The sequence below is a fragment of the Buteo buteo genome, chromosome 12, assembly GCF_964188355.1.
Source record: "Buteo buteo chromosome 12, bButBut1.hap1.1, whole genome shotgun sequence".
In the NCBI taxonomy this organism is placed as follows: Eukaryota; Metazoa; Chordata; class Aves; order Accipitriformes; family Accipitridae; genus Buteo; species Buteo buteo.
In genome coordinates, this window is record NC_134182.1 from 13,261,742 (window position 1) to 13,282,059 (window position 20,318).

The 20,318-nt window shown below is 45.8% G+C and overlaps 1 protein-coding gene across 4 annotated transcripts in view; it reads right to left on the reverse strand.

Annotated features, from left to right (window-relative positions):
- HHAT (hedgehog acyltransferase) overlaps positions 1-16,396 on the reverse strand; it is a 169,784-nt gene extending 153,388 nt beyond the window's left edge. Inside the window, exons 1-7 of one of the 4 annotated variants that reach the window (XM_075042753.1) lie at positions 16,233-16,396; positions 15,725-15,861; positions 14,253-14,320; positions 12,466-12,579; positions 11,633-11,827; positions 10,139-10,351; positions 6,400-6,571 (exon numbers count right to left, since the gene is read on the reverse strand). In XM_075042753.1, coding sequence (XP_074898854.1) covers positions 6,400-6,571; positions 10,139-10,351; positions 11,633-11,827; positions 12,466-12,579; positions 14,253-14,320; positions 15,725-15,818 — 856 coding nt within the window. In that variant the 5' untranslated portion in view covers positions 15,819-15,861; positions 16,233-16,396. Of the gene's footprint in view, positions 1-6,399; positions 6,572-10,138; positions 10,352-11,632; positions 11,828-12,465; positions 12,580-14,252; positions 14,321-15,263; positions 15,371-15,724; positions 15,862-16,232 lie in introns of those variants that run through there. The other 3 variants (XM_075042750.1, XM_075042752.1, XM_075042751.1) reach the window with 3 other exon arrangements.
- Positions 16,397-20,318: the final 3,922 nt, after the last annotated feature.

A 20,318-nucleotide genomic window follows, 5' to 3' on the forward strand; every position in this document is an offset into this window, starting at 1 on the left:
AAAAAGGAATTAAACAATAGATTTTGTACTGCCTAGCTGAAGAGCTTAAACAATCAATGTCCGTTTTCTCTTTTAGTAGAGAAGTTCTTCTAAATAATATGAAGAATAGTTTTAAGAAAGCTGCTGTTCTTCAGAGGACTGTCCAGCTAGGACTCCAACCATTTTTCATTTAACCCCCCCAAAATCCAGGTACCACAGTGCAACAAAACACTTACATTCCTACTCATTAAAGGATTGATGTCCAGAGGTTAGGGAGTATTTTGATTGTGCAGAGCTCCACGGTTGTGATAAGGTCGAGTGCTTATGGGTAAGGATGAGGGGGAAGGCCAACAAGGCAGATATTGTGCTGGGAGTCTGTTATAGACCACCCAACCAGGTTGAAGAGGCAGATGAAACATTCTACAAGCAGCTGGCAGTAGTCTCACAATCGTATACCCTTGTTCTCGTGGGGGACTTCAACTTTCTGGACTTCTGCTGGAAATACAACACAGCAGAGAGGAAACAGTCCAGGAGTTTCCTGGAGTGTGTGGAAGATAACTTCCTGACACAGCTGGTAGGTGAGTCTACCAGGGGAGGAGCCTTGCTAGATCTATTGTTTACAAACAGGGAAGGACTGGTGGGAGGTGTGGTGGTTGGAGGCTGTCATGGGCTTAGAGACCATTAAATGATTGAATTCTTGATTCTTGGTGATGTAAGGAAAGGGGTCAGCAAAACCACTATGGACTTCTGGAGGGCAAACTTTGGCCTGTTCAGGACACTGGTTGAGAGGGTCCCTTGGGAGACAGTCCTGAAGGGCAAAGGGGTCCAGGAACGCTGGACGTTCTTCAAGAAGGAAGTCTTAAAGGCTCAGGAGCAGGCTGTTCCCATACACCGCAAGACAAACCATCGGTGAAGACGATCGGCCTGGCTGAACAGGGAACTTTTGCTAGGACTCAGGAAAAAACAGGAGAGTTTACCATCTTTGGAAGAAAGGGCAGGCAACTCAGGAAGAGTACAGGGATCTTGCTAGGTCATGCAGAGAGAAAATTAGAAAGGCAGAAGCTCAGCTAGAACTCAATCTGGCCACTGTCATTAAGAGATAACTGTTTTTACAAATACGTTAACAACAAAAAGAGAGCCAAGGAGAATATCCATCCTTTATTGGATGCAGAGGGGAACATTGCCACCAAAGATGAGGAAAAGGCTGAGGTACTTAATGTCTTCTTTGCCCCAGTCTTTAATAGTGAAACCAGTTATCCTCAGGGTGCTCAGCCCCCTGAGCTGGAAGACAGGGACCGAGAGCAGAATATACCCCCCATAATCCAGGAGGAAGCAATTAATGATCTCCTACACCACCTGGACACTCACAAGTCTATGGGACTAGACAGGATCCATCAGAGAGTACCGAAGGAGCTGGCAGAGGTGCTTGCCAAGCCACTCTCCATCATTTATCAGCAGTTCTGGTCAACAGGGGAGGTCCCAGACGACTGGAGGCTTGACAATGTGATGCCTATTTACAAGAAGGGTTGGAGAGAGGATCTGGGGAACTACAGGCCTGTCAGGATTACCTCAGTACCAGGGAAGATTATGGAGAGGTTCATCTTGAGTGTAGTCACATAGCATGTGCAGGACAACCAGGGGATTGAGGTCAGCCAGCATGGGCTCATGAAAGGCAGGTCCTGTTTGACCAACCTGATCTCCTTCTATGACCAGGTGACCCGCCTAGTGGATGAGGGGGAGGCTGTGGATGTTGTCTGCCTTGACTTCAGCAAGGCCTTTGACACTGTCTCTCATGGCATACTCCTTGAGAAGCTAGTGGCCCATGGCTTAGACAAATGTACTCTTCACTGGGTAAAAAAACAGGCTGGATGGCCAAGACCAGAGAGTTGTGGTCAACAGAGTTAAATCCAGTTGGCAACCAGTCACAAGTGGTGTTCCCCCAGGCTCAGTTTTGGGGTCAGTTCTGTTTAACATCTTTATCAATGATCTGGACGAGGGGATCAAGAGCACCCTCAGTGAGTTTGCAGATGACACCAAGTTAGGAGGGAGTGTTGATCTGCTTGTGGGTAGGAAGGCTGTACGGAGGGATTTGGACAGGCTGGATCGATGGGCAGAGGGCAATTGTATGAGGTTCAACAAGGCCAAGTGCTGGGTCCTGCACTTCAGTCACAGCAACCCCATGCAGCGCTACAGGCTTGGGGAAGAGTGGCTGGAAAGCTGCCCAGCAGAGAAAGACCTGGGGGTGCTGGTTGACAGCCGGCTGAATATGAGCCAGCAGTGTGCCCAGGTGGCCAAGAAGGCCAACAGCATACTGGCCTGCATCAATAATAGTGGGACCAGGAGGAGCAGGGAAGCGAGTGTTCCACTGTACTCAGCACTGGTGAGGCCACACCTCGAGTACTGTGTTGGGTTTTCAGCCCCTCACTACAGGAAAGACATTGAGGTGCTGGAGCATGTCCAGAGAAGGGCAACCAAGTTGGTGAAGGGCCTGGAGCGCAATTCTTATGAGGAGCAGCTGAGGGAACTGGGGTTGTTTAGTCTGGAGAAAAGGAGGCTGAGGGGAGACCTTGTCACTCTCTACAACTACCTGAAAGGAGGTTGTAGTGAGGTGGGTACTGGCCTCTTCTATCAAGTAACTAGTGATAAGACAAGAGGAAATGGCCTCAAGTTGCACCAGGGGAGGTTTAGATTGGAGATTAGGAAAGATTTCTTTACTGAAGGGGTTGTCAGGCATCTGCACAGGCTGCCCAGGGAAGTGGTGGAATCACCATCCCTGGAGGTGTTCAGAAAGCATGTAGACATGACACTTCAGGACATAGTTTAGTGGACAGGGTAGTGTTGGGTTGATAGTTGAACTCAATGATCTTAAGGGTCTTTTCCAACCTAAACAATTCTATGATGCAACCTGCTCTCTCTCAGAGCAGGTTGCTGACTATGTACTTCCATAGCTCAGTGACCCACAGGGCAGGCACATAAGCTGCTTTTACTGGTGGCTGCCAGGCACAAGTTAGGAAACATAGGGAGAGGAGTGATCCAGGAAAACAGGGGTGACCAGGAAAGAAGTGAAGGTTCTACCTTTATGTGAACTACACATACACTGTTTTTAGCCCTCTGCTCACAATTCCCAACACTCTTATCACCCAGTTAATGACCCTGAAATTGCCAGTTACGAACATAACCTGCATCTAACAGCAATTAGAGATTACACAGATATTTCAATTACAGCAGTTCTTCCACCTATAGCACAACAACAATGCAGGAAAGCATGTGTCACATCATTGTTTATTCAAGAGACAGGCTTCATCTACACAGATTGCATTGCCAATAAAGAGACTGGAGGATATTCAACAAGCAAGGCTACAATGTTCTCTCAGCCTTTAAGACACCATGGTAACACATGTCACAAGAAACAGACAGCCAAGCTGGATTATCTAGGACAGAAGGTGGCTTCCTCTAGAAAGGGAGAAACTCTGTGCTGACATGCTTACATTCAGAAGAGTAGGAGAATATACAGAACTAGGCATTTGCAAGTGAATTGGAAGGAATGAGGTAACATAACCTGTAGGCAAGAGTGCTGCTACACTAATCCAGGTACTGGCTTGTAAGGGCATGGAGAAAAGAAGAATCTGAACATTTATTTGACTTAAGAGGATCATTGGTTTAGTGGCAAGAGGACACAAGTTTAAAAATTTTAAAAGTTTAAAAAACCATACAATTCAAAGTGTACTAACAGTAGCTAATGCACACAAACTTTAATATTGAAGGCAGCTTGCACCTGTTACAGTTAAATACACAGGCATCAAAAACATACATGCACCATTTTGTATATTGCTTCTTGTAGAAACTCATTTGCCTAATTCCTTCCACACAAGAGAAAATACTTCTCTTACTGCTGAGTAACACATCCTCCCAGGTACTATTTTTTTCTTAACTTTATACCTGCGTACACTCAGTAGTGTTACTTTAGGTAACTTTAGTATTGCTGCTTTACATGGCCATAAATGACAATGTTATACAGGGGCATATTTAAACAAGCACTGCAACTCATGCAGGGTTGGTTGGTTTTTTTTATTTCTTTGCTGTCTCACCTCACAGGAACACCACATGAAGTAATGCACAACACAGCGTAGCTTCACACTGAGTTGTAGACTGACCATCATCATTGCCTTTAAGATGCCAACAGCAAAATCTCATAGCACCGTTGTCTTTACCTGCACTGCTGGCATTTATTGCCCATCATTCAAAGATATCCCAGAAGAAAAATGGAGGAGCAGTTATTTCCTTAATTAGAGCTGACTGCAAAACAGCACCACAGCCTTTCCCCTAAGTTTACCAGGCTTCTGGGACAGCCAGGCATCACAATGTAAGTAGATGCTCCATGCTGCTTTGAAGCTGCTGTAGTTAAATAGGAAACACAAAATGAATAGAAAACCCAGCAGTGCAGAAAGGCTAATATACTATGTGGTTAATCCTCCTGAGTCAACAACAAGCTGCTTCCTCAGTCTCAAGACTCGGTTACCTGATGTAATTAGTTTTAATAACACAGAACGCTGAATAACAGAGGGGATTGTTTGGCTCTGTACAAGAAGTGGTGTAGAAGCATGGTAAGATTCTTATGGATCCAGTAAGGATCAACAGAAAAATATTACCAGTACCCTTACTCATATATTGGTGGCTCCCTAAATGGACTGTCACTGATTTGAGTTTAAGGAAACTTGTATAATCATTGTGATAAAACCTGTAGAGAAAAACATTTTAAGAAGTGACAAACTTCTGCCTCAATCTCATTTGTAGTACATTTTACACACCTGCTATCATTACTACAAAGACAAAGCTCAACAAGAATAGGGTTACATTTTGAACACACCTCTCCTAAAAGCCAGGTCTCCACAGAGGACTTGTTTCAATTCAAATAATATTTTAATCAGGCAGCTTTACAGTCCAAACTTGCTTTAACACTGGCTTTCATCACCTGTTGCTTTGAGGCATTTTAGCCTTTTCTAATCATCTGTTCAAAATGCATTTTAATTCTTAGGATGTAAGACTTGATTTCATCAGATATACAGCCTACTTGGCTATTGTAACTTTTTCCCCTCTTTTTAAAAATCAGCACTGGTAGTCTTGAAGGGAGGAATCCACCAGTAACACCAAAGCTGGAATATCTCATCTCTAATTCTGTAGCCTTGCCTGCCTTATCCAGTGGCCAGCTTTTTGTCAGACATACAGACAACACCAGGAGCTAACATTTAATCCATCAATGAATTGACATTTAGAACAGGAGCAAAAACTCAGAATCCACTTTCTAAACAGTGACTGAGTGAAGAGAGGTAGAATGAACCATAGAGACAAACCTCTCACTTTCTGCTCTTCATCTGCTCTCACTCTTTTTTTATATATAAAAATTATATATTGAAACATATAATAAGTGTGTGTATATATATGCACATACAAAGACAGAGCACACACATTGCCCTCTGCTGACCAGAGTCCAATACACAAGTGTCCTCCAACACACACACTGCTCATCATACATTATCTCCAATGAATTCTTGACAGGACCATACCAGTGTGCATATCAATTCCTGTTACTTGCTGGTACAGTAAGAGATACCTCCTTCAATTCAGCAATCACCAAGACTTTTTCTGAACCCAGTCTTAAGGCCTGGGGTTTCTGTTTCTGGGTTTTCCTCCTACCTGGTGATACACATAGCAGGGGAGAGGGGGGAGGGCAGTAGGGAAACCAAATCAAACCAACCACAAATGCCAGTTGGTTACAGGTTAGTCTACATCTACCTACAGCCCAGCACACCAAGCTCTTGCTATTTTATGCTACATCTGTCAGAGCTCATTTTCCTGCCCCCGCACAGTTTGACATTTTAATGAAATACCAGGGAGCTGGAAGGGGGCAGAAGAGGGGGAAGTCAAGCAGGAAAACAGAGCTGAGAGGCACTGACTGCTACTTTCTGACCACCTCGTTTGCAATTCCTTCCCTCTGCTCTTTTCATGAGTACTGTCATTTTACCTTTCAACATGAATACATACTAGAAACATCAAAACAGAAGGAGATCAATAAGCACTCTAATTCCTAACATCTCCCCTCCTCCATCCCTACACTAAACAAACTCTTTTTTAAGTGTCCACTACCATGACTTGGAGGGGAAAAACACTTAGACCAAAGCTTAGACACACATTTTAGAGTGGAAAAAAAACCAGAATATTTTTTGATTTAGGAAGCAGCTCAATATGTTCATCTGTAAGCTTCTTAGAGGATCTACATGTTATATTAAGAGTCTGCAGACCACCTTTCTGACAGTGACTCGCCATAATGAACTATTCATAAGTACCTACATATGATGGAGAAGTAGACTGGGGTTCTTGAATTGGGGGGAGGAGGATTTCTGCTATTGTTTCTATACTCACCCAAGGCCCAGTATGATGCAGCTTCCAAAGGTGGAGCACTGCTGTAGAAAGCATGGATATACATGAGGTGAATCATCAACTCAGCCAGGCACCACCAAAAGAAAATACGAATTATGCCCATGATTAAGATGCTGAGATTGGTCTTCAAACTGAAGGCTTCTTGTCTCCTCATCTAAAGAAGAAATCCAAAGAGGTTATATGGCACACAACTGAATGTTTTACTCAAATACTCATCCTGAGAACCTTTTAAAATTTCATTTGGTATTCATTACTATTACTAAGGGGACCATTTGACTACACCATTTAGAAATTCCTGACATACACTGAAGGAGACTGGTCTCTCCATTCTCAATCTCAGTAAGCAGTAGAAATCAACAAGAGGCCAAATGTGAACATACACTGCACCAAACTTGTAGAAAAGGCCAAGCGCTGTTTACCTGAACAGAATCCAGATATGAGACTTTTAATTCCTGTAACTTAATCAACCTCTAGAGATAATCAAAAAAGTTTAAAGAAACTACAGCTATGAAGGAAAAGGTTTTCCAAGCAGCAACCCTACCAAACACAGAAAAAAAAGGACTGTTTGCTCTTAAAATACCTCCAACTTCTACCAGATGCATAGGAATGGTTATCTGAGGACAGTTCTTCATTTTTCTCCTGTAGCACTGCCAAGGTCAGCAAGACCTACGACATGCTGAGCAAATGGCAGCTAAGTGCAAGTTAAATATCAGATAAGACAAGGTTTGCAGTTGACAGGCTTCTCAAGATGCCCCAAACTTACATCTGCTAACTATAGTAAACACATTGGTATACTATTATTTTACCTTCTTTCCACAGTAAAAGAGAATATGGTCAAATAACAGAAACATAGGATTGCCTAAAAATTTAGTCATGTTTTGTACATCTATCATTGTATAGATATGCAAAATTTCCTTTTCCAGTCTTTAACTGGCCACCAAAAATGCATGTACAAGATAAGCAACCAACCCATCTGCACAGAAAAAAACCCCTCATAATTGCAAGCACACAGTACAGCTAACATGCTGTTAGCTCTGCTCACTTACAAATGAAGCACAACACTCATTTTGAAGATTAATTTGTACCAGATATATGAAAGCTTGGAGACTATTTAAATCACAGGGATTTGCACAACAGGCCTTCAAACCCATGCCTAGAACTGCTATGCCCTGCTTCAACCCAGAAATTCACAAGGCCATTGATGAAGAGTCAGCCTCTCATTTTTGCCTGGCAATGGATACCAATTGCCAGCACTGGTATTACACTCTTCAGGCCACACAGCAGGTTCTGTCTCCATCTCCACGACTTCTGCTTTCCTGTGTGCTCAGCAGAAACCTTCATCTCAGTTTCAGCTTCAGTTAAGGGGTTCTACACACTCTTTGTATTGTGCACTTCGAATCAACTGCTGGGCACTGCAAACTTTGAAACCCTCCTCCAACCTCACCTGTCAAGGCAATATATTCTGCTCAGGTAAGAGCTCCAACAATGCACTTCAAACACCAGCAAGAAACACATTAAGGTTGTTCAGTTTGTTCCACCTTCTTCATGGCTTTAACCAAACAGGTCTGTTCATATTTAAATGAGAACCTACTGCAAATACAGGCATACCATTCTCAATCTTCCTTTTTCTCCTCACACCAAGAATACAGGTGGTCTTTGCACAGGTCTTTGCTGAGCCATATCAAATGAGCCTGGTTTCAATGCAAGACCCACCCCCAATTTTCCTACCAGCTATCCCCAAGCTGCTCTCAACTTGGAGTCTCACAGCTCTTCCGAAACATTCCTTAAAAAAATCCAAAACCAACAAAACAAACACCTCTCCCTCTGCTAGGGGTACAAGAATATAGGTAGAATTTAACACACTTCAGAAGCTACAAAACAATAAACAGTAAAAAAAATAAATTACCTCAGTTTCTATGCAAGTCTATGCAGACTTTTCCTACAACATCCAGCCTTGCATCTTCCAAGCTACTGAAGACAAATGAGCATAGGACTTGTCACTCAGGGGTCCACCAAAAATCTCAGTTTTCACTTTCATAAAGCCCAGCCTATTTGCTGTGGCTTCAACAGAAATTTTCCAAATATAAACAGAAGCAAGAAATGCCTAGGCTTCTATACATAAACTGAAACAATAGTTTTATGGTTTGAAGTGTCTGCTCATCCAGTTCATCCCAATGATGTTAGCTATAGACATCACAGGTGGTGATCTCACTTCTTACTCAAGTATGCAAGAAAATATGGAAAGCAATAAAGCATGGAAATGTGGGGGTTTCCCCTGTCATGTAGAAGCAGGCTTGAAAAGCAGCCTGCAAGACACTAGGAAAAACATTCAGTAAGATAGGTAGGTCTTTTACATGAGATGAGCTGCTCAGCTTGCTAAAGTTTGAAGAAAAGTGTTCTCAGTAAATCATCAGCTGTTTTTACACCAACATGAGGGGAAACTGGAGTCTTCAGGAATTCCCAATACAAACCAGCACCTTTCTGTGACTCTGAAATCTGTTTCAGAGTTATAGCCAGCTGCTGCTGAAAATGTTGCTTTATTCCACCTGATGGAGGAGAGGAAAAAAAATCCAGTCCAGCAGCTACATGCTAAAATTACAAACGCTCTCCAAATGTAACATGTGTCATTGGCTCCGTGGTCAAAGGGATGAATCTAATGTCAGACAAGAAAACATTCTGTAAAGTAGAACAACTCAGGGATGAAGGTTTGTCTTAAAGTTGTTATCCAGGACACTGTCAAATTCCCAATGCTACACTCAAAATTGTCCAATCTTCACATTCCTATAACATTATTTGATATTTTCAAAATTATGTGGAAGTCAGCTTTAGACACCCAATCAATCCTTAATCTCCAAGAAAACTTAAGTAAAAATTGAAATCCTTCAAATCACTAGTAAGGAGGAAAAATATTACAGAATCAGTAATAGATGCTTCTACTGAAGTCAAAACATGCATGAATGAAAATTCCTTTTCTGTAGGGGTTTGGTTCCCCCCCCCAAAGTACCTTATTGAGGGAAAAATGTTTATTTCAGAAGGAAATAGAGTTCAGAGTCTGATAGAGAAGATTAATCATCCAGCCTTCAAAAACTATTTTCCTTTCTTTCCACCTTCTCTAACACTGGAATCTAATCAATCTCTCCCCACCCAAGCACCAGACAAAAAGACTTATTCTGACAATATATTTTGACTAAATATATTCTCAATGTTAGTTACCAGCCTTACGTAAGTTTAGTATCATGCCATGGCTAGCAGACAAGCACAAATACCCAAGACTGGTTTCTAACTACAGCCTTCCTTTTTGCATGCAGGATACTTCAACACTTAGAGAAGAGGACAGGAGATACAGACTAACATTAGGAACACCTTCTGTTTGAAAGTCATCAGTATCAAATTTTGTCAAGTAGGTAACCAGAAAATAAGAACTCAGGCTTACCTGTAAACTACCTATGAAACACACCATTGAAACAACATCTCAAGGAAAACTGGATGAAATTGTCTACCTAACATTTTCTCATGATTAGTATTAAAATCTCTCAAGATTGGAGGGGAGGCGGGGATCAACCTATCATGCTTTAATCTGTTCCTTAAAGTACAGGGTCTTAGTCTAGATTTGGCATCTGAAAAGAGATCATCATCCACTTCAACAGTTCTTCACCCAATTCACATGAGGCACAGATGCACTGAAAATCTTGAACCGCATGATCTTAAAAAGCACTGTTACCTGCTTACTGAATTCATCAAAATTCAGAAGGGGTCCATTGTGGAACGTGGGATAATAAAACACATATGCCAGCATCCACAGGAATGAGTGGGATGACTTCTGGGCAGGTCCATGCCAGCAGTACTCCAGGCTGAAGCTAGTGCAGAAGAGACAGCGGACAGACACAGTGAAGAGCAGCAGATAATACTCATTTTCAGTGTCGTACCACTTTCTCTGCAAGACAAAAAGCCAGATCACAATGGTGCAATGTTGTGTTTTCTACACAGCTGGACAGCAATATCCACCCAGAACCTAACTTTCAGGGTCACCAGCAGCAGGAAGCAACTAAAGCAAACAGCAGCTGGAACAGGCATCTGAAGTAAACAGCACTACTTAACACATGAACAAGCCCTGGCTGTTGCAGAAAAGGCCTCCAGAGCTACTGCAACCAGCATGAAGAGACAACAGCTTGATTTCGGAAACGTATTAGGTTATGAAGAACTATGACAGCAGGAGAACTTTTCTTACAGGAATGCCATTATCTCCCTCAGATTTGGTCCAGTAATATAAAATCCAAACCAGTGTGTAACACTGACAGCCAAGGGACTGCTACAGCTGAAGCCAAGGCTGCATTTCAGATCTGAAGAGAATCAGTCACTCCTGAGAAAGCTGGAGGTTGGAAAAATGTTACCAAACCTTTATCAAGTTTGACACTCACTGTCACACCTGTTTCCAACAACAAAAACATCATCACAAAAAACTTGAAAACATCAGCAGATGTAGTTTGGCTGATTACATTTGTATTGCAGCAGGTCCTTTCCTCCTCTCAAATCTATCTACACCACATGAAGAGACCCTATCCACTCATCTCCCTTCTGCCCTCCCTCTAAACATCAGGGCAACAAGCCTTGTAACATATGCCCTGTTTTTCCTCCTAGTCCAAGCAAATACAAGGACATTTGCTCACAACTGAGCAGCAGTTTCTCTAAAATCTGTACTCCCCAGCAAAAGTCATTAGAGAAAGAGCAAAACTGAGCTTGCACCAACCAGTTCCAAGTAAGCAACTCATCTGGTACAAATCAGTGTTGGAGAAACAGTCCCCCTTTCCATGCAGAAGTCTGCAGTCACCAATAACTTATGATCAGACTTTACAAAGCAACTCCTGAACATGAACCCAAAAACCAGCACCTTAAATTGGTACAATTACAGCTCCAAAGAACAAGAAATGTGTTTACTAGAGCACTAGTAAAGTATCATCATATTCCAGTTCTACTGAACACCACTTAAAGGCACATACTTTCATCTCAATGCACCACCCAGCACAATTGAGAAATACAACTTTTCTAACTGGAGAAGCTCCAGCATGAGCCACTGCAGCTCTATTGCCTGAGGTTTTTCAAGCCAACCTCTGCTTACATCAACTGAAGGGATGGTACTCCATCATAAAGATAGCTGCCATAATGAACAAATGCCACCATAAATTATTTGATGCTTAATTAGTCCTTCTCACATTACCTTGGCTTCTTCCACAGCTGGTATGCGTAAAGTGAATAGCAGGATAAGGGAGCACAACCATGTCAGGAGTGACAGCTGGAACTGAGCCACAGCAAATGAAATAGTTGCATGGAACAAAATGACAGCAAAGCCCTTGACTCCCAATAACAACCAGCAGGCAGCCATTCCATAAACCATCAAGCACCATGGTTTATACTGTTAGGAAAAGAAAAATGAACAATTTTTAGTGTTGTTATTTCTAAAGAAAAGCAAAGCACTTGATATCTGTGCTGTCCTACACAGAGTCTGTAGTAGAAACAAATGCAGTCAACAAGGTTAAGAACACACATGAAACAATACAGGGAAACCCAACTGTATCCATTAAGACAGAAGGGAAGGGGTTTCTGTAGCAGCATGTGTGAAATCCAGAGCCTCCCTGATCTGGGGTAGAGCATAACTTCCTCCTTTCCTTCCCCAAACTAGCAGGTGTGACACCACACACCTGTCATTTCCCACAATCACACAATCATTTAGCAATCAAACCAAAACCCAGGCAGTCATCACTTCACAGTCTTGGAAAGGAATAACTATACCCTTCTTGTGTACAGGTCACACAACACTAGTTAATGGTTCACAACAAAGCACAGGCTTTCATGGGTTGGAGGCTGAAGTCTCCAAACACTAAGGCAACCTACATACTCGCTCTCACTTGTGCATCATTACAGACCCACTCACACAATTCACCCCACAGAAGGGTGTTTCCCACACTTAGTAGCCTCAGTGCCAAGTTCCCATGCCCGGAGTAAACTGAAACCCACAGAAACTCCCTGCTGTGAAGAAAAATCTATACATACCTTCTCCACCAGGAGCCTGGACACTTGTGATACCAGGAGGTGACCAGCCAGAAGCCACAGTATACGTTCCCTTCCCCATTCAATCCAGTAGCTCCACTCAAAGTCCATGGGGTCCTGGGGTATCAAGGGAACTGGTCAGTATGTGTAGCCAGCCATAAAAGCTTGTTCTTACATGACAAGGAAAGATCTCTAACACACTAGGTCTGTTACCCAACACCACAGAACTCTGCATCTGAGGACAGTCATTTCAGCAGTCCACCTGGATCGCTTACAGCAGTGAGCTTGGACAGCACCATTTTGACTTCCAATGGTGTGAAATTCAGAAAAAGAGCTTTAGATGGTGTTGTGACTCCTAAGCCCAACACTGGTGCTGAACCTGACAGAGCAGCAACCACTGCTTTTCACCGTGAACACCAGGGAGCTTTCTAACCACAAAGCTGGTAGGGAGGCACCTATGCACACCCTCCCTCCTCCCCAGGACATAGGGAGCAGGCTGGTGACTACACAGAGATGCAGCCCGGAACTAGGGTCCCGCTTCTCAGTCCAACACAGCCTTGCTTTGGTTCCCTGTCAGGAAGCTTCTCAGGAAACAAAAAATTAGTCTGCTACTACTGTTCCTGACCAGCTCTTCAAACCCAACAAATTCATACCTCTGCTTGCCCTGATCCTTTTAATTTTAGGATTTTTTTTTTTCCATTTAGAAAGAAAAAAACCAAAACCGTTTTGGACTACACTTAACCCATGCAAAGTTTAGCCAGCAATTTCTTTTTTCAATTTGTCAGCTTTTTAAGCAAGTCAACTGCAAAGCAGAGCACTGCCTTCCCTGTGTGTACCCCTCACCTCTCCTGAGGGATTCAGAGAGCAACTCTGCTCTGCCTTGGAAAACCAAAAGCTTGGGTGAAAAGGCACCTTGCTAGAAGAGAAGTTTCACTCCCTGTTTCATCAAAATCTACATGGGATCAGATGAAGTCAGGTCAGCTGGAGATTCCTGTGACATGGGGTTTTCATCTAAATTGGGTAAGAGGAATCAGCTGGTAGCTATCCCCCATACAGAGCCCCACTAAAAGTTCATCTCCACAATTGCTTTATACCTTTCTTGAAAGCACATCAAGGGTTCCTTACCAGCAGAGATGGTAGGCCCAAACACCAAAATACTTACACAAGACTAGGAGTGCATGTCTGTGGAAGTCATCCTCAATATTAGTTGCATGCATTAGTTGCACTTCTTCAAAAGGATGGGAGGTCAAAAGCAAGCAGACAGTGGGGAAGGGTGTTTTTTTGTTTGGGGTAGAGCAGTACTAGTGTTCATATTAATTTTTTTAAGACCAACCATATTTCTTTAAGCCCTTGCACCTCAAAAAATCTCTTCTCCTCTATGCTGGACTACAGGCCAACCAAGAGGAAAATGCATGTTCACTGATGTTAAGCATTAAACCAAACCACCCAGTCACAGGAAAAAGGCTGAAGAAAATATCAAGGGGAGTCACAGCTTTTAAGGCCAAACAGTAAATCAGAAGGCTAAGTGACATAATGAAGGAGAAACACTTAGGCCAGGGATCAGGAAAAGAAACAAAACTTTGGTTATGATTCTTAGACCTAGACACACCCAGCAAGTCCCTCTTCCTCACTAGAAACAGACTAAAATTAGCTATGAATATCCAAATCTGCAAAGTTACCACAAACCTCTGAAGCTAAATCAGAAGCTTGGGTGAGCAAAGCGCATGGAAACATGATATCCACGCTATTGCCACAAAATAAAAGATGGTGGTATCGGTCACCCACCCTACCTTTTTGAGGCCCCGAAAGAGAGTCCCTGGTTCCAGCCCAAACCGTCTGTCCATCGCAGCTTCATATTCTGCAGAGAAGAGCAAACCTTTACTATGAACACCACAGCCAGAGCAGGAACAGTCAGGGATATGGCCTCTGCTGCTCAAGAGCAACATATTACCACATTGCCTCTGCTGATGGGGACGCTCAGAGCCAGGGAAGGGCACATCACGATGTCACCACTCACCAGGTAAGCTGTCCATCCAGGCCACAGTTCTGCCCCACAGCAAAGTCACTGAGTTGCCCAGAAACTATCCCCCTTTTGATTCCCCCCCTTGCAACAGGGGCAGTAGCAGACAGCAACCAACCTTTTACCACACAGGACCTGCACTAATCTTTATTTCCCCTCTTTCAGGGCTGCCTGGTTTCTCCCACCAGAGCAGAAGGACACGCAGACCTGACAGTGACCACTACAGCCAGAACAGGGCCAGGCTGCTCAGAGAGGCCACCTCCAGAGCCCAGTCCCATGCAGCGTTTTGCCATCTCCACAGATGACGTGCTGTACACATGGGTGCACAGCCCTATACCCCTTTACCCAGCACTTCCTTCACTGCCCTGCAAGTGCCTTTCTGGCACTCCTGTTCTTCCGAGAGCCAGCTAGGGTCATTAACGTAGAACACCTTGCTGATCAAAGCCTAACAAGATGCAGCATACGTTTCCTTAACAAACCTCTCTAACTAACTACACTTCTACTAGATTATACCACCTTCATTTCCCACCATCTTTGCTGATGTGCTAGAACACAGCTTTTCATCTACAAATTGTATTTAAATTGTGTAAAACCCCACCCCTGTTCTGCACTACTCAGCCCCACTGAACCAAAGCCAAGCCACCATACCAGCTACCAAGACATTACACAAAGCACAGGCAAATATTTGGAACCAAACTGACCCCAAAGCTGCACAGACAACCCAGACATTGCTCTGAGCCCATAACAGGAGCCCCAGAGCTCCAGGCAGGGCAGCACTCACCTGCCCTGGGACCTCCCCAGGGTTCAATCCCCAGCAAGCACCATCAGGAGGCACAGCTGCTTCTGAACCACCCACTTCCAAGGGGCTGCAGGTGAGAAGGCTCAAGACTAGCCAGGAAAAAAAACAGTTCAGAGCCAACATTCATACACTTCCCCCATTTGAGTAGCTAAGCTTCAGAGGTCTCCCTCATCTCTTCCCTGACACTTGAGTGGCAGGACACCATTGCCAAAGGCCCTCCCAGCACTAGAGGCAGAAAAGCCTTGGGAAAAGCCCTCTGCTCAGCTGGCACCGGGCTACCACTTCCTCACACAGGGCCAGTTTGCAGCCAGGAAGAGCACAGCCACTCCTTGCAGAAGAGCAAAGTAGAAGCCAACCCAGAGAGGACAAGTCAAGCCCAGCAGCCTCACCAGCCACAGGCAGGAAGCACTGCAAGAGCGAGCACGTTCGCATCACAGACTTACTTTGAGACACTTGGTGCACTTCGTAGAAAGCATAGAGGTGAGAGCCCACGGCAAGGGCCCCATAGACGCACATCTCCCAGGCCGGCAGCAGCATCGGCCTAGGAGCCGCTCCCCCGCAGACCCCGCCGGCCGCCTCCCTGCGGAGAAAGAGAGGACGGGAGAGGTTTCCCCGCGCAAGAAGGACGGGCACCGAGCAGCGGGACGACCCGCACCGGGCGACGCGGCGGCCGATCGCCGGGCCCTCGGCACGGCAGCGGCCACCGAGCGCGCTTCAGGCCCCCGCGCTCCCGGGGCCCTACGGCGGGGCGGGCTCCGCCGGCAGCTGCCAGGAGGGGTGGCGAGCCCTGCCCGGCCGCGACGGCTTGGGAGGCCCCGGGGCCGAGGGCTCGGTGCGGCCCGGGCCCGGCGGGGCCCTCGGGGCAAGCCTAGGGCCAAGGCCGGACCCCGGCTGCTCTCGCCGACCTGGGACTGAGGGGAGTAGACGAGGGGACCCCGCTCCGCTCCTTACCTGAGGGGGGGCTCCGCTAGCGGGAGGGGCTCCGCCGGCGGGAGGGGCCGCCGCAGCTCCAGGCGGGCCGAGCCGAGCCTCCAGCCCCGCGGCGGGCAGACGGGGCCCCGGCGAGGGGCAGCTCCGGGCCAAGACGCCCCCGCCGCTCCCCAGAACACCCGGCCCCGGCCCCGCCCGCCCCCTTAAGAGCTGCGGCCACCCCCCGCGGAGGGAGGGCGGGAGCGGGGCGGAGCTCCCCGCCCCTGCGCGCCCCCCTCCCGGCCGCCAGGCGGCGCCGCAGCCCTCCCGCCGCGGCGGAGCGAACCCCGCGGCGTGCGCCGGGCCGGCCGCGCCTCCCGCTCCGGGGCTGCGGCTCCGCCCGGCCCCGCCGGGTTCCCCGCGGAGAGGGGGCTCGGGCAGGCCCCGCTCCCGCTTCCTCGCCGGCTGCGGCCCGGCCGGCGCGTACCTGGAGAGCTGCGGCAGAACTCGTTCGCTGAAAAACGGCGTTGTCTTCGGGCATGAAACGCGCGGTGCAGGTCTGCGTGGATCTGCCGAGAACCTGTCAGTTGGCTTACATCAAACGCGTGAGCCGTTCGGGTAAGAAGTTAGCGTTCTGGTCTGTGTTTCCACAGCGTTTATCACGACCCGACTGCGGATGCAGGCACCCTCACGGCTGAGGGATCATGAGGGAGTATCACTTGTATAAAGGTGTCCTGGGAAGAGAAGCGCCAGCTTCAGTCTTTTACAGGAGCTGGGGCAAGCTGGGGGCACGGCACGGGGAGACAGTCAAGTGCTACAAGGAAGAGTGAAAATACAGACGTCTTCTTCAACATATCGGCCTCTGAAAAGTTGTTCTAAGAGATGTTGTGTAAATTAACCGTGAAGTAAAAATGGAGGATTGTATTCAGACCAAAAGGCTGTCCGTAACAGCCTCTCACAGACTTTTTTCCCCTTGCTGGAGTGCAGGGTACACTGCTGCAGGGACACTGTTTTTACAGTCATCATGACATAACTTGAGAAATTAGCAGGTCTGAAGAGCACCACCAAAGCAGGAACGTGGGGCTGGAAGTACTGGTGCTGACAACCACCTCATGGATCAACCTGCATTTTAGCAAGGGAAGAGGGTTCCCTCCTCTTGGCACTTCAGACATAGCTAATGAGCCTCACTGCTCTCAGTGTTAAAAATACAGTGACTTTCCAGCCCAAAAGGTTTGGGCAATTTATGCTCATCTGGCTTTTATCCTGCTCTGTTGTTGACATCAGTGATATTTTTTAGTGGGGGAAACGTTTCATATCCTTTTGCATGTTGCCTTGCTGTATCTTTAAATTGCTCTTATAAAATAGTATTTCAGTTCCCTTGATCACCTTGAGGCCTTCTTTGCCTATTCAAATTCCTGTTTCCTGATCTTTGAAAGCCAGGCTTGTGCCTGATACTCCAGGTGAAGTCTCACTGGTACAAGGGGTTGTCTTTCCTGTCTGAACCAGACATGCATCTCGCAGTGTCTCCAAGAATCACATCTGTCCATCAAAGCCAAGTGGTGGTCTTTAATCACTTTGCCTTTTGCCTCCAGTTTTTCTTCCTTCTCTCTTTGCCAGGCAATGACTCACCTTCAATTTTCAGCGTCAATTTTCATAGCCCCTAGATGCAAGATATTGTATTTGCTCTGTGGAACTGCCGTAAAATCTCAAGGTTGGGTACATTCTCCTCTATGATACCGAGATCCTCTTCTCTGCTGACAGTGCTTCCCCAATTTTTGCCCTCAGCAGATTAGTCAGTACCTTCTCCCCCCAAGAAATATGACAACACCTGCAAAACAGCACCAGAACAGCAGAACTGAATTTGTAAAAACATTCCCACAGGACTGCAGCCGAGTTACGGCCACTGAGGGTCAGCAGAGCTTGTATTTTCCCGCAGTTTTGTGGTTTCTGGTCAGCAGTGTAAAGTCGGTATAGGCAGCAGGCCCTCTAGGTGGCTGCATAACACAAACAGTATGCACGCAGGAGCTGTACTGCGGCTTCAAAAAGGGAAGAAGTATAACAGGTTACAGCTTTTACATCAGCTTACACTGAAAAGGACATCTCTGTCATTAGTTATGTGGTGACATCCAGGAGCCCATGTATGCTCTGTGACCAGGTGAGCAGCTACCCTTCCACAAAGGTCACTGCCGAGTCCTTGGAGCAGGAACGCTGACAAACTCTGACAATGGTCCCAGCTGGAAGATCTCACTGCCTGGACTTCTACATTAGATGACTTTTTTTTTTCTTCCCCACCCTTATTCAAAGGATTTTATATAGTAAAACGTGACAAGAATCTCAGTGAATGACTTTGCAAGACTAGCTGTAAACTAAGCTGCTGAACATCGCTGGCACAAACACCTATGCATTGACACAGCCCTCACTATTTTAGATGCCATGAATAAAAAGCGAGTTCTGCTGCTGGTATACTCACTGACAGGCAGTGGAGGAACCTGAGAGCAAAAACTCTAGAAAGGCCACAGCAGAAAGCCCCACTTCTCATTTGCTCAGCAAGGACATAAAGTTTTTTAAACATCTATTGCCCTGTGTCCCAGCAGCTGCACAGGCCTGGCAGCCTCATCAAGGCATCTGCCCTTTGGGAAGAAAGTGGTATGATGCTGTGTACATGTGTGGCAGGTTTCTCCGAGGCCAAAAAAAGCAATCTACCTTGGGCAGAATGATGATTTGTGATGGTTGAGGTGTTTCCCTGGGACAAATTCAGAGCATCACTTCTGCTTGAAAGTTTGCACCACTCTTACTCACCTCCAGAATTGCTAGAGTGCAAGAGCCAACAACCTGCCAAAGAGGTCCATGTCTGTCTTTGCTACTGGGAGCCAGCAGGAAGGCATCTAGTCCCCACCATGGCTTTGAAGAACAGTGGAAGATGCAGTGCCAGCCTCCTGCAGATCGGTTCAAGCATCGCTAGAAGAGAGTACGTCTCTAGCAGATGTTCAAGTCCCCCTTTTTTATTTCTATCTCTTCTGAAGCTGGTATGGCACCTGAGTTGGAAGTGTTGGGTTTTGACTATAAAGTTCAAATGCCATTTGGTTAGAGTCTCACTTGCTTATGTGATCGGCTATAGGTGTGATCATCAGAAACTCAAGCAAACGATTCCAGAATCAATGAGGACAGTGGTAGTGGGAGGCCTTTTAAAAGAGCCCTTGCTATTGCCTTTCTGTGCAAGTTCTGCTGAGGTGAGATCGTTACAGAACTCTTCATTTCTAGGGCCTAGTCATGTCCATGGGGACAAGGCAGGGTGGGGGTGTAAAAGGCAATGAGGTGGGCAACTGAGGCATTTTGCAGCTGGGAAAGTAAACTGAAGCTTGTGTTTTTGAGGAAGTCCTTTTGTTCAACTTGTCATTTGTTTTGCATGTGGCTGTATTTATGAATCCAGTAGTAGAGTCCTCAGACAGGATAAAGTGTAGGGCTTCTCACTGCTTTTCTGAATGTAAAGTTCCCCTGGGAATTACAAGCAGTGCCCTAGAGCTTTCCCTCACAGGTTGATAGCTCACAGCATTGAACCAAGCCTCTTGTTTTCATTCACCCTCTGGAAATCACAGACTAATGCCCCCTGCATGCAACATCTGAATGACAGGACATGATCAGCACCCATTGAGAGTCTGCAGATTAGAAGTTCAGCAGCAGACAGGAGGATGAGCCATATATATTTAGAAGAAATCACAAGTATGACAAGAAATATCCATGTAGCAAAACAACAGTATTAAAATGGGGAGAGTCATAAATAGAAAAGGTGTGGTATTTACGAAGAGAGCCAAGTGAGTCTTCCAATTGTCAAGCTAAATACGACACAACTGAGGTTAACATGAACCCTCCCTCCAGAGATCTCAAGCATGGAGTTATGGACTCTAGAGAGACAACATGCGAGTTTGCCCTTTTCGTCTTGTTTGGCTTTGCTTAATGAAAAGCAAACATTACATGAAGTTGGTTAGCATTGCAGATAGCCCCATCTTTACAGGTTCCTCTCTCTGACCCCCAGCCCTGAAACTGGCTGTTTGTGAAGTGCCAAGCATTTTTTTTCCCCATCATCTTTAGCTGTATCTATGTAGACATTGTTTATAAAGAGATCCTTGC